This window comes from Beta vulgaris, chromosome 8 (genome assembly GCF_026745355.1).
Source record: "Beta vulgaris subsp. vulgaris cultivar EL10 chromosome 8, EL10.2, whole genome shotgun sequence".
NCBI lineage: Eukaryota > Viridiplantae > Streptophyta > Magnoliopsida > Caryophyllales > Amaranthaceae > Beta > Beta vulgaris.
This window is the reverse complement of record NC_079209.1, coordinates 6,531,255-6,545,375: the sequence shown is the minus strand read 5'-3', so window position 1 is coordinate 6,545,375 and position 14,121 is coordinate 6,531,255. Positions and strand designations below refer to the sequence as shown.

General features: G+C 33.3%; 1 protein-coding gene across 1 annotated transcript; it reads right to left on the bottom strand.

The window, feature by feature from the left end:
* Positions 1-7,356: 7,356 nt before the first annotated feature.
* On the bottom strand, positions 7,357-12,016 carry LOC104900825 (scarecrow-like protein 21). Its single transcript, XM_010688351.4, has 2 exons — positions 11,858-12,016; positions 7,357-9,571 (listed from the first exon to the last, which is right to left on the bottom strand). The coding sequence occupies exon 2, from the start codon at positions 9,467-9,469 to the stop codon at positions 7,823-7,825; it is 1,647 nt and encodes a 548-aa protein (XP_010686653.1). The 5' UTR covers positions 9,470-9,571; positions 11,858-12,016; the 3' UTR covers positions 7,357-7,822.
* Between the last annotated feature and the right edge of the window lie 2,105 nt (positions 12,017-14,121).

Sequence of the window (14,121 nt, the reverse complement as noted above, 5' to 3'; positions counted from 1 at the left end):
TCAATCAGGCTTCATACTGGATACAAATGATTTCGACCACCTTGTTTTACTTTTTAATGGTTACTTTTGATACGAAATAGTATTATTTTTTAACTTATAAAATTTGATATTTTAAAAATACATATTAAAACACGCCTAATAAGATGACACATAAAAAAAACTAGCATAAAGGGAACGTAATTACCCAATAATCATTTAAGTATATCGGTATATATTACACCATTACCCATGAAGAACCAATAATCATCCAAAAAATCTAGCCATAGAAATTACTAAACCATAGCTTTGCACAAGAACCTAGACAAAATTGATTTATAAGACCCCAATAATAATATAATTAGTGAAGAGTGTAAACCAACTCTTGATTAATAAGACATGAAATCAATAGAAAATGATAATACATAGCATCATTGCAGATTTATAATCACAAATATTAATGTACGTAAATTTCTTACATGTGTGAAATACAAAATATAAAAGACACCCAGATTTATGGGAAATCATAGGACTTGCCTTGGAATTCGTGTTTCGTACGAATTTATTGATTGGATGAGTATCTGTTTTGTTTAAGGATGATTGATGAAGAAAGGTGATTGATGTAATAGAAAATGGATCGATTGTTTTTTTTTTTTTGTCTGAGCGCTGTTACACTGGGAGACTGTTTTGATTAGATGACGTTATACACCAAAAATTATGAGTTTATACCTATGCATGGAAGTGGGTCCTCATTTAGACCCAATCCAAATTTATTGGACCCTAACTTATATTAGTGGATTATTGGATTTGCTCTCACTCATGGGTATATGGGCCATGACCTATTAGTCATGAATGGTTGATTAGATTTTTTTAGTTTTTTCTACACAAAATATTAAATGACAATTATAGTAGACTCAGAATGTTGTCCTATAATCCTTCACACCAAAGAGGAGAAGAAAGCCATTATAAGACCTTGGAAAAACACCTTGATTATCCGTATGTTTTATGGACGTCTAGGCTGGGACTTATGAAGAGGTTAAAAAAAAAGTGGCAATTGAAAGGAGAACTTGCGCTCACTGATATTGGGTGTAAATGTCAAAGAACCAACTCAACCAAAAGCTTAAGCTGATGGTTGAGGCCCCAGGAATAGATTTATACTCTATCACGCTCCCTCACACAAATTCCACTGAAAAAGGAGGGGTAATGGAGGAGATTCAAACCCGTGACCTTTTTGTCACGCTGACTCTTGATACCATGTCAAATGACCAACTCAACCAAAAGCTTAAGTTAATTATTGAGGCCCCAGGAATAGATTTATACTCTATCAGTAAATACTTCATAGCAAGATTCAACAATGTTGATGATTATCATCATGTGCTCACTCAAGGGTCATGGTTGATAGATGACGCATATCTCATAATTCGAAAATGGACACCTAATTTCATCCCAGAGGAGGCATCTATCAATGTGCTAATGGCTTGGGTAAGGATTCCAAATCTTTCTGTTGCATACTTTGACAAAGAATTTCTAAAAAAAATTGGTTCAAAGATTGGAAAGGTGATAAGAGTGAATAAATCTACTACTTATGCTGAAATAGGTCAATTCACGAGACTTAGTGTTGAAATTGATTTATCAAAACCTCTTTTGAGGAAATATAGAGGGTCCTATATATTCTTAAGTCATCTCAACGTATCTTAGAATCTTAGGGAAGTTGTTCGATGAAAAATATCATCAGACTCGGAGAAGTAATAGAAAACCCACAAAGTTACCAAAACTAAAGATTAATACACGCTTTCAGACAAATATATGGTTCGCATCTTTCCAAAATTTTTGCTTGTTTTTGTCATTGAGCAATAATGATACAAAAGTTCGTGAGTTCACAAATTGAAAAAATATACGAAAGTACTTTGAGTAATAAAGACATGAGCTCTTTGTGTTTTCACGTGTGATTGCAAAGTGTGGACAAAATAACCAAATATTATTAGGTGTTTTGATGTGAGATTCTTGTAGGAGATAGAATTGTTCCCATTGGTTAAAAAGAAAAAAAAAAGCCCACAATGGCATCATTTGATATCTCGTGTTACACACAATTATGATTTAACTCCCGCATAACCACAAGGCCCATAACATAACACCTAGACGCCAAATATTAATGGGGTTTGCTAAATGCAACTTTCATTTAACATGTACAACCCATCTAAATTCCAAAATTACCCTTATTCACTCACAACTCATTTCTCCCTCTTCCTCTCCTCTCTCATCACCCTATTCCTCTTCGAAGATTTCTGGTTCACGAAATTTCACAAATTCGTCCACCATTATACCCCAAATTCGTTTCCAAGCTCTTCAATCTTTTTCAAAATGTTGAAAAATTGATAAATTACTAGATCTTATACACATTTCGGGTTCAACATCAAGCGAATAAGTTTTTTGAATTTCGTCCAACTTTCTTTCAGAATTTCGAAGGGAATACTGGTATTTCGTGCAAGGTGCACGAAACGGATCCAATTGTTTCGTGCAGATTGCACGAAACAGAATCATCTGTTTCGTGTAGTCCACACGAAACAGAATCAATTGTTTCGTGTAATCTACACGAAACGGAATCATCTGTTTCGTTACGAAAAAAAAATTTACAACTTGAATCTGCGAAAAAAAATTCACAACTTACATCCGATTGAAATTCGATTGGGTCAAAATTATGGTCCATTGAATATCAAATTAAAATTTGTAGATCTTTGATGAAGTTTTTTATATGTAACAGTTAGAGAGGAGGAGAGAATATTTTTAGAGAGAGAAAGGGGGTTTTTAGAAAGAATATGATAATAAGGGTTTTTTGGGGTTTTTTTAAAGCTGCGTTAGTAAAGCGAGGCTGCGTTTAGCAACCATGATATTGATCTCTGTTGATTATATACCATGTTGTCGGTGGTCCATCAAAAATTATTAAAAGAGACGGTCTAATTTTAATATAAAAGTAGATTTAGTCACTAAATAGATTAAACTAGTCATCGAAAGAAATTAACCCCGTCACTATTAGGCTAATTCTCTTTTTAATATAAGGCTTACATTGCCTAATTTTAATTTAAAAGTAGATGGTCTCTTACAAGACAAATTTGTGGTCCATAAATCATAATCCATATAAACATAGCACAAATAAACAAAACACTAAATCTATCAATGCACAAATAGTTGTTACTGACTTTGAGCCTATGAATATTTGTTAAATATTTTTGCTTATGTAAGTGTCAATAAATACTTTAAGAGATTATAATTAGCAAAAATATTTAACATCTAACATTGAAATTTAGATTTTAATTCAAGATTAATACTGTTTCTGCCTAGAACTGTCAAAAGTAAGTGTAGTGTTGACAGTCTTGAAATCCCGAGAAGGCCTGAAGAGCCGAGGAGGAGGTCTCCGATAATCCTGCAAAATACAATGAAAAACTGGCCCGGGGATGTTCCCAGGAAAGCCCCTCCAACGCTCAAGTCAGTTGAGATTGAGTTAGAGAGAGAAAGTGAGTAAATGTTGAGAGAGATGCTCTGGTTTTTTAGGTGAGAATTGAATACCTTTTGTCTGATGAGACAACCCCTATTTATAGAGGATGAGATGTCTAGTAAATGAGGGCATTTTAGTCAGCTCCAGAGGGCATTTTAGTCAGCTCCAGCTGGTGGAGGATTATGTTCCCTAGAAGTAGGGGTATTTTAGTAACTTCGCCATAGATGGGCCATTCCAGGAAATGGGCCCGAACAAATACCATAAGTTTTATAAATTTTGATTTTGTTATCATCACGTAAGAAATTAGTAAATTGACGAATGATCATATATGTGATTATAAATTAATTTAAAAAAATTCTAGCACAATGTATGATAATTAATATATAATTATCTAAAGGGCTACATAGTTAGCTTGCACTTGACAAGTTGGTAGAGATTAGAGAGTATGATTTTTTGATTGAAAGAGATCTTACATTTTTTTGATTGAAAAAGATTAATGATAAATTTTTTTATGGGTCGCATTACCAACTACCAGCCAAAGAAATATACGATTTTGATCAATTCTATGTGACCATAACATAAATACGAGTCTCATTCTAAAGCACATTTCGAACCAGATTCAATTGTATAGACATCATTAATTATTTTCTAAATTGTATAATTGAAGGTATGGTTATAATAATTTCTTGTAATTTATTGGAAACCAAATTCTATCTTTTCAAATGTCTAACTATGCATTTCTATTATTCTAAAATTATAATATCAAATAAATATAGTGACATGACCATCTAACGTGGCGCTTTGAATGCTCTTGAAAAGGCCTCTTATGTACTCCATTTCGTTTTTATTAGTTTACCTATTTTTGCTTTTGACACTATTCACATACATGACCTTGAGTCCTTGAGTGTCTCTTGTACTTAAGGAAAAATATAATCTAGTGATATCTTGTTAGATTCGTCTATTATCCAAATATTAACTTTTTATAATTTTGATTATCAATAACTAAAGATATTAAAATTCAAATCAATATCTCGGCAAATATGGCTCAAAAAATAATTAAACTAATAAAAATCGAATGAAGTATATTTTAGATTAATATCACAGACCTAGCGAACAACATTTATAATCTAGTACCACACTAAGGGCCTGTTCTCCCCAGCTTATTTTCAGTTCAGTTCAGTTCAGTTCAGCTCCAATCAGTTCAGTTCAGTTCAACTCCATTCTTTTATAACCATTTTGTTAAATATTATTATTATGTTGGTGTAATTTATTTGACTAATTACTCCCTCCGTTTCCTAAAGATCTTCTCACTTACTGTTCCTACAGATACCAAGGAAAATCAAGTTGTGTGGGGCATGGTGTGAGTAAAGTAGGAGAGAGAAAGAGGTTAAGATAAATAAACAAATAAAAAGGGGTTAAAGTAGAAGAGAGAAAGGGAGTAAAATTGAATTAATAATGTAATGGTGGACCATATGATAGTGACGTGAGAGGGTAAATAGGGAAATTTGTTTTGCCAAATAAGGAATAAAGCAAAAGAGGGAAGATCTTTTGGAAACACCCTTAAACGGAAAGAGGCAAGATCTTTAGGAAACGGAGGGAGTACTATTATTATTATTATTATTATTATTATTATTATTATTATTATTATTATTATTATTATTATTATTATTATTATTATTATTATTATTATTATTATTATCATTATCATTATTATCATTATTATTATTATTATTTAAATATATATCATTACTATTAAGTATTATTATTATTATTATTATTGTTGTTGTTGTTGTTTCTATATATTATTATGTTTATTATAGCTTTACTCATTATCATTACTATTATTATTAGGAGGCGCATGGTTTAGGTCAAAGCACAAATAAACCCATTTTTTTTAGCCCATAAACCAATCAAATCGCGTCAAGACGGTTTATGATGTAATTGTCCAACCCAATCATTATTTTTATTACTAAATATTTTTACATTATTAAATCTAATTATTAAAATAGTAGTATTAATTTACTTCTTAGATATTATTGTTATTATATATCATCATCAAGTATTAATATATTAATACAAATAATATAAAATAATTATTATTAATTATCATTATTATCATTAATTATTATTATTAATTTATGATTATTAATATTATTTATTTATAACTATCATTTAAAAATATCCAAAATACTATTATTATTATTACTTATCATTATAATTATTATTTAATATTCATATTATTATTGTTTAAAATATTATTTATATATTTATTACATTTAATTTAATTCAATTTAATTCAATTTAATTCAATTCAATTCAATTCAATTCAATTCAGTTTAGTTCAGTTCAGTTCAGCTCCAATAAGTTCAATTCAGTTCAGCTCCAATAAGTTCAATTCAGTTCAGTTCAACTGTTTTATGCCGAAGAGAACATGCCATAAGCTTGTCCTGTTGAACAAATTAGCGCACTCTAGCCATAAGGTTTTTCTTTCTTTTTGGTTGAAATTAAGTGTTCAAGTTAGGATTTAAATCTATAAAAATATATTAAAAGGCGTGCGAAAATAAGAAAATGTGTCACATGGCGCTTTCCCTAGGGAATTTTAGTTCATTAATCCATGTACAATAAAAAAATTAAGAAATTGCATAGTATAAGGTTTGATCCCAAAACCTCAAGTACATATATACTAAAGTTCTAACTACTAGGCTAAGTTGTATTTAGTGTTATTATATAAATTATTATATTGATAAATGAAATTTTTTCTTTAGTACCCTATTACAATCCGAAACTGTCCATTTATTACGAAAACTAGGGGGGGAAGGCTTAAGTGCCTCATTACATTCAACTCTAAATCACTTGTTCGACTAGGCCATCGACAACCTTGTTTTCTTCACGCTAGCTTCAGGAACTTGAACATAGGAGGTTCAATATCCACTACGAGCACTTTAACATAGAAGGTCTCTTTACCCCTACATCCTCCCCATTAGACCGACCGTCTCGCGAGCCAATTAGTTTATTTTGGGGCCTGTTTAGGCCTATATAATAATCCATCAGGTCTTTATTAGTTTACCCCTTTCTTTTGCACATAGTTTTAGGAGAAATAATATTGTGGGTCATAAAAAACAAAAAGAAACTATTATTTTATATTAAAGTTGAATGTATATGTGATGAAAAGTTAGTGATCCTATCCTAAAAATAGAAACAAAAGAAAGGAGTAAACTAATAAAGGACATTTCAAAGAAAAAAAATACGGGCAAACTAAACATAATCATTAAATCATATGAAAGGAACATCCCTATTCATTATTATGGTAATGAAATCTCTCATATATAAACACAAATTTTTCCTTATAAGTTATTGGCACTATACAGTATACAATATGCATCCGCGGGGCTAGCATGTGGAAGACATGTGCCGAGTGTGAGCTACCACAGACTAAGGTATGTGATGCATACATCAAACACCAGAACATGTCATGCAATACATCAGCACCCAGCAGTAGCACATCAGAACATGTCATGCACAAATCAGCAACCAGCAGGGACGCACGCAGCTATATGTTTTTATTAGGAAAGATAATCAAAGGACAATCCCTACTAACCTAATCCGTACTAACCTGTAAGACATATCAGTTTAAAGACTAGATATAAAGCTTACAGCTCAGAAAACAACGGGGCTAAGGCACATTGCTACTATAAGAAAAATTCCCCAACAAGATTCGAACTGGACAAAACCCTGAAATTCAGGATGGAACTCCACTGAGCTACAAACTCTTCCCCAAACGCACCCGGCTATACATTTACATATTTATTAAAAAAATTTATAAAAGTGAAGAAAGAACAATTTCAAGATATATTCCTAAGCTTAGATAGAATTTTTAGTCTGGAAAATACATCAACATATAGTACCAATAAATTATAATAGCTTGTTTTGTTGTTGGCTGCCACAAATATTCAGCTGAAAATACAAGGTACAACCAAAGATACCCAGAAATTCATAATAGCCACACATTTTACAATTACTAGTATATCAGTAGCATTTCTTTAAACTACAATTCAACTATGAATACAGATGAAACTATGGCCCCAACGACCAATCCCAACTCAGTTGTGTTTCTAACATATTTAGTAAAGCAGATGATATTGGTGTTGCACAAACAAAACCAAAGTTGTGTGAACTGTTGTTACCCTACTGAGAAACTGACTAATAGGCAGCAGAGCTCCCCTATCCCAATTCCCGCTATAAAGGAAGCAAAATTTGAACTGGTCAAGGAGAGGAGAGGAGAGGCGAGCGAGAACTTTACAAAGACTCCGAGCCATTTAATTAGTTTGATCAGTGATCGACGACTTAGAATTACTACCTCCACACGGAGGAGGATGACAAAATGCGGTTCTTCCAACCCAGAAAAAGTGCTCCCTGCCACTCTTCCACCCTAAAATTCTCATGGAACTCCTTCATCAAACCCCTGATTGACTCATTCACTGAGTAACTCAAGGGCAATTGAGTAAAACCAGCCATGCTAAACCTCGCCCTCCATTTACCAAACGGCTCGTGTCTTTCCACCCTTTCAGCATCTTCACAGGCTACCATATTAACAATATCACGTGCAAGACAATGCATCTCTGCATTTATCCTCTTTTTGTCATCCCGAGGGAGAGCCACATCAACTGACTCAAACATCGCGGTGTAGTAATCCAAAGTCTCAGCAAAACGTTGTAAGAATGGAGACGTGTTTGTATAGGACTCTTGCTCAGTTACAGTGACTACTCGAGGTGACAAACTCTTAACTAGCCTTAACAGCCGGTCTCTATGGTTTTCTGTGCTCACACTCTCATCTGGCATGTGGTGTAACATGTAGGGGAAATTCACAGCCAAAAATTCTCCAGACTGAACCTTTAGATTCTCCCTTTTAACTTGGCAACCTGACATGGCTGCAGCATGGAATTCAAAGGGTACACCACATGATTCAGCCAGCTTTGATAGTCTCAATCCTACAACTTCAAGCCCTGCTCCTCGAGCATAAGCTGACTGGGAGTCATCAACTCCGGTGATACGAACAAGTGGGGGACCACAGGGCCGATTAGCAAGAGATTGAATTAATGAGATCCATTGTGTTCCCATCCCAATTTGGAAATCTATGATGTGAATGCTCCCCTCATTCCCCACTGCTTCTTGGATGACAAGATTTGAGGACATGTACGCAAATTTGAAATAAGGGCAAAACTGGTACAAAACGTGCATGTACGAGAGAAGCTCAGAGCTTGTTGGTTGCTCACACCTTAGCTTCCTGTAGATAGTGTAGCCTGAGGATTCTAGCCTTGCTCTCAGTCCTTCAAGCATATATGCGGCCAACCGTTGGATTGGGGTCCCACATACTGAGACCAGATTCCCTAAAGCATCCATCAGTGTTTCAGATGTTGATAGGTCGTTCTCTGACACAGCTTGTGCACATAAATACAGCACCTGTTTGAGTTCCATTTTAGGGAGCATCTCCATCAGTTGGTTTGAATGTGATGACGAGATGCAAACATTACCTCGATGGCTCAAAGAGCAATAGTGTCCATCAGACCCGTGTGGTAAATCAGGCCCCATAAGAGAGCGCTCGAGATATCTGAGTCGGTTTCTAAGTTCAGTATTGTCGTCTACTACAGAAGAGCCACTGGTCGGGGAACCATAAGTGTTATCAGAAGACTGCTGAGGGTCTGAAATGTATGACTGAGAACATTGCGGAGAAACCTGGCTTCTGTTGGATGACGTGCTGACCCCAGAGGGTGAATCATAGTTGGTATAAAGGCCAATATTTGGAGAAGAGTCCAATGTGACAAACCCTTCATCGAATGTTTGGAAAGAAATGATCTGGTTTCCCTTTGTAGTATTATCAGGGTACATGTTCTTGTTCAAGGCTTGGTAATGGGATGAGCAATAAGGTGTCATTTCAGGGGCATGCTGGTTGTAGAACCCGTGTACACCACTAGTAGTGCAATTAAGCTGAGATGTTTGCATATGGTAGTACCACTCACACACTTTGCAGAAGCAGATATAGGAGGAGAAAGACTAATACAGCTTTTTCTGTTGCTTATAAGTAAGCAGTAGCCAAGTAGTTGCCTGAAGCAGAGATTGAAAGTAACCAGTCAGAACATTCAATTTAGAGAATAATCCCAATTAACTCTCCAAGTGCCACATCATGCAATTATAATATAAACCTTAACACAAATCTTGAGCATTTAAGTGGGCAAAGTTGATATGAGAAGACTTAAATAGAAGTTTAATGAGGCAGTAATTGAATTTAGAGACACTGGAACCTTGAAGAGCCATCCCAAATGGTTATAAAAAAAGCACAATAAACTAAACAGAGGTTGTGGAATCAGAACTTTCATGTTCATGTCCACAGATATGGTTCACATTGAGAAACAAAGATAATACCTTCACAGCAATAGATCTATCAGTTAAGCAGTTATATGAAAAAACCAATGCACAAAAGAATCTTAAAAGATTTTTATATACTTCTTCTGTTTTTCATTATCATCACAAATCTGGACAGGAAGCTAAACTTTACGAAGTAGCTTAAGATATGAAAAGTCTTAGTCCCAACTTGAATTGAATTTATTGAAGTATGGAAATCGAGAAGGTTTGTAGATTTTCATTGTTATTAAAGACCAGGACATCTTATGCATGTAACACACCTGGTGTGACTCTAATTCAGACTATTTTCGGTTCTCTCGTGTGATAAGATCTAGAAATAACATTACTCAGTGCAACATGAACATGAATACTTTGCTTAGAATAGGATCTCATCATATTGATGCTGAAACATCAAGCAATATTAACATAAGACACGACCAAATCTCAAACATCACATCATTCAGGTAGTAGCTAACTAGCTATTAGCTAAGCTCATAAAAAAGCATCAAGATAGAAACTTCCAATCAACACTATCAGATTAGTTGATAATGTAACTGAAAACAGACACAAACATCAAAGACTACATAGTTGTATTAGAAGCATTGACTTGATAGAAAGCAGATGCATCTCTTGATGTAATTGCCGGATAAAACGCCTAAAACAAGGAAAATCATGAATCGGAGCTCATAAAACAGAATATCCAAAACCGAAAAGGAAGGGTAATTAATTAATACTATAGAAACTCTGCAACAGATTCATGACCTAACCTTTTCTGTAACAAAGATCATAAGTTCATAGTTCCATAAACTACTATTAAGTATAACTATACTGTTCTGATCCATGATCCAAAAACATGACAGCCATATGAAAGACTTTTTCCCATTTCACTGGACTCAGCTCTTTAAAGTTTAATCCATCCATACAAAAAAAATCAATTTTCTTGTGAACACCAGAATCGAGCTTTTCCGAGTTCAAATCAGGGAGTTTTTGGGAACTTAGGGGGAAAGTGGAGTGTGAAAATTAAGGGGACACATTGGGTAGTTTGCTCAAAGTCCTATTAGAGGGCTTTGTTCCTGAACCTAGCATTTCTCTTTTCTCAGCCGAAATTCGCGCTTATGAAGAATTAGATCACATCACACAAGACCACCTCCACTTTATCCTTAATCTTGAACAGCTTTTGCTTTCTAGAACTACACCCATTTCTAAAATATAATGATATCACAAGGTAAACTACACCTTAATTACTACTATTAGGAAAAACAAAAAAGTAAACATATCCGCGTAAAACTTTTGCCAATGTCCACAAATCCATCTAATGAAGCCGTGTAAAGGCATAAGTTGAGGTTAAAAGACACTTTAAACCACAAAAGATATACCCTAGCAGTAAGATAAATGCAGTATATAATTAACCCAACCTCCAAAAATCATCCAAGTTCATGCATCAACCATCAATAATCAATCTTTATATCTTTATATCTTTAGATTCTTTATATCATAGGATACCTTAAAAAAATAATCAATATGATTCTAATTTCTGAACAAACAGGTTCATTATCAAATCATTTGATGAACTATTAAACCTAAAACACCCATTTCAACACAATTTTCTTTTTACCTTACTAAATCAACTACTACTAATCTATCTTTTCAATAAAAACCCAATTCATTTTCTGGGCATTTTGAATTCAGAAAAAACATATAACACCATAACAAATCAAAATCAAAATCCCCATTAAAGAAAAGGCATCTAAAGTACAACAAAGTTTCAAACTTTAAGCAACCAAAGTTCAACAACCAAGACATAAATTCAAAGAATAACAACCAAGACATAATTATAATTCATCAACCACATAAAAAAGACTGAAATTTTCAACAGAAATTGCTATGATAAAGTCATATAAATCACATAACAAATATTCAATGATCTTTAAAACTCAAAATTGAAGGAAAAAGAGAGATTTGAGGATGTGGGTTAACACAAAAACATACCTTTTTTGTAGTTGAAATGAAAAAAGATTGGTCTTAAAAATCCAGGTGATAAAGTATCTTGAGAAAATGCAGCTGAAAGGTAGAAAAAATAATATAGGAAGAGAGCAAATTGAAGTAGTAAAATTTTGGAAGTTGATAACTTGATTCAACTGACGACTTTTATAATCATCATTTCTTTGACACAAAGTTTGGGTAACATAATACCATTATAGTTCATTATATTTACAGATTACCCCTTATATTCTGTCACTGGTGGAGTGGTGGTTGTTTTTTTATGAATAAACCAAACAAAATTGAAATTACACTCTTATCTTTGCTTTGTTTGCTTTTGTCATCTCCGCGTTTGCTAAAAATAAGTCTTCTTTATTAAGGCAAAAAATGGTAGTCTTGAGGGTGTGTTTGACATAGACTTTGTTAAGTGGAAAAATTGTTTGATATATAAGGTAGTGACTAGTGAGTGATTTAGATGATGTTTTGGTATATTGGATGTAGCGTATTTAGTAAGTTGGATAATAGTTGTTATCAATTTATATGTGGTTTCAATTTGATGCAGAAAGATGTTTAAAAAAAGAAAAAAGGAATAAGTTATTTTAATCATATAAGGCATTTGAATTAGTGTAAGTTAAACATATGTTTGCCTTGAAAACTAATGATGTCATCTTTGTTTTGGAGAAGAGAGAGTAGTGAAATTGTAATGAAGTGACGGGTAAATCTCTTTCATCTATTTCTAAGGTTGTAGATTCGATATTCCATATGTATGAGCCATTTTTGTAACTTTAATACTTCCTCCGTTTCTTTTTACTCGCTACACTTTCCATTATGGGAAGTTTCACATTACTTGCTACACTTCTTTTTTGGGCAATAAACTCTCTCTATCTCTCTCCTCCCACATGGATCCATTTTCTTTTTACTCTCTACCTCTCTCTTCTCCAAAAATTGCCTAGGAGTCCGTGAAATGAGAAGTGTAGCGAGTAAAAAGAAACGGATGAAGTATATAAAATTAATATGGAATGAAGATCTTTTGGATGAGGGGTGTTTCGGGGAAGGGGAGGGCACATGGCGATATGTAATACACATTTGTTCATATTTTCGACGATAATAACCAGTGTTTTTTTAATCTCGATAATTTTAAAATGTGACTTGTGACTTACAATTACTTTTTGGAAAATTTGTCAATTTACTATTTTTTTTAATATAGTGTAAATTCAATAATAAAGATTCACATCCAAAGTTATTAAAATCACGATTCAAATCTTAAAATCTTACGATTTTACAATTCAAAATATGGTAGACGATTCGATTCGCGATTCTAGACGATTATATACCTTTCTGTTGACTAGCGAAAACCTCGCAAGTTTAAATCATACTAACAAAGAAAATAAGAGATATATATTGTTAGTTATTGCTAATATAAGGGTAAACAACTATTTTTTCCAATTTTTAGGTCTTTTAACTTATAATTTTAGCATATTTGATGAAGATTTGCAGTCACAAACTCACAAGCATCTATACGATTGTTCATATTTTTGACGGTAATAACCAGTGTTTTTTTAATCTCGATAATTTTAAAATGTGACTTGTGACTTACAATTACTTTTTGGAAAATTTGTCAATTAACTATTTTTTTAATATAGTGTAAATTTAATAATAAAGATTCATATCACATATTCACATCTACAGAAGAAATTCAAATGTAACAAATTGAGACAAATAAATGTTTCTTTCATCAAAACTACAATCGTTGAGCAGAACTTGCACTGTGTGTCATTTGTCGCATATATCGTCGGAATTTACAACCTTTTCATAGAGACATTTTGACGATTTGTTGCAGTCACAAACTCACAAGCATCTATACAAATATATTAAAAGGTGTGCAAAAACAAGAAACTGTGTCACGGGGCGCTCTTCCTAGGGAGTTTTAGTTCATGTAATGAATGTACAATAAAAAAAATTAAGAAATTGTATAGTATAAGATTTGATCCCGAGACCTCAAGTACATATACTAAAGTTTTAACCACTAGGCTAAGTTGTATTTAGTGTTATCATCATAAAGTATTAATAAATGAATTTTTTTTCTTCCCGGGAAATAGCCCGGGCCTAATAACTAGTTGTTGTTAAAATCCCGATTCGGATCTTACGATCCTACAATTCTACGATTCGGACGTAACTCATCGATCCTTATCCTACGTAGGATCTTAGTTTTGTAGGATCTTTCAATCCTACCCAACCACAAAAAAATCACATTGTATGATCTTAATACGATT

Bases quoted from the DNA above. Each gene is read 5' to 3' on its own strand.
- LOC104900825 (XM_010688351.4), bottom strand. From the start codon at position 9,469: ATGCAAACATCTCAGCTTAATTGCACTACTAGTGGTGTACACGGGTTC.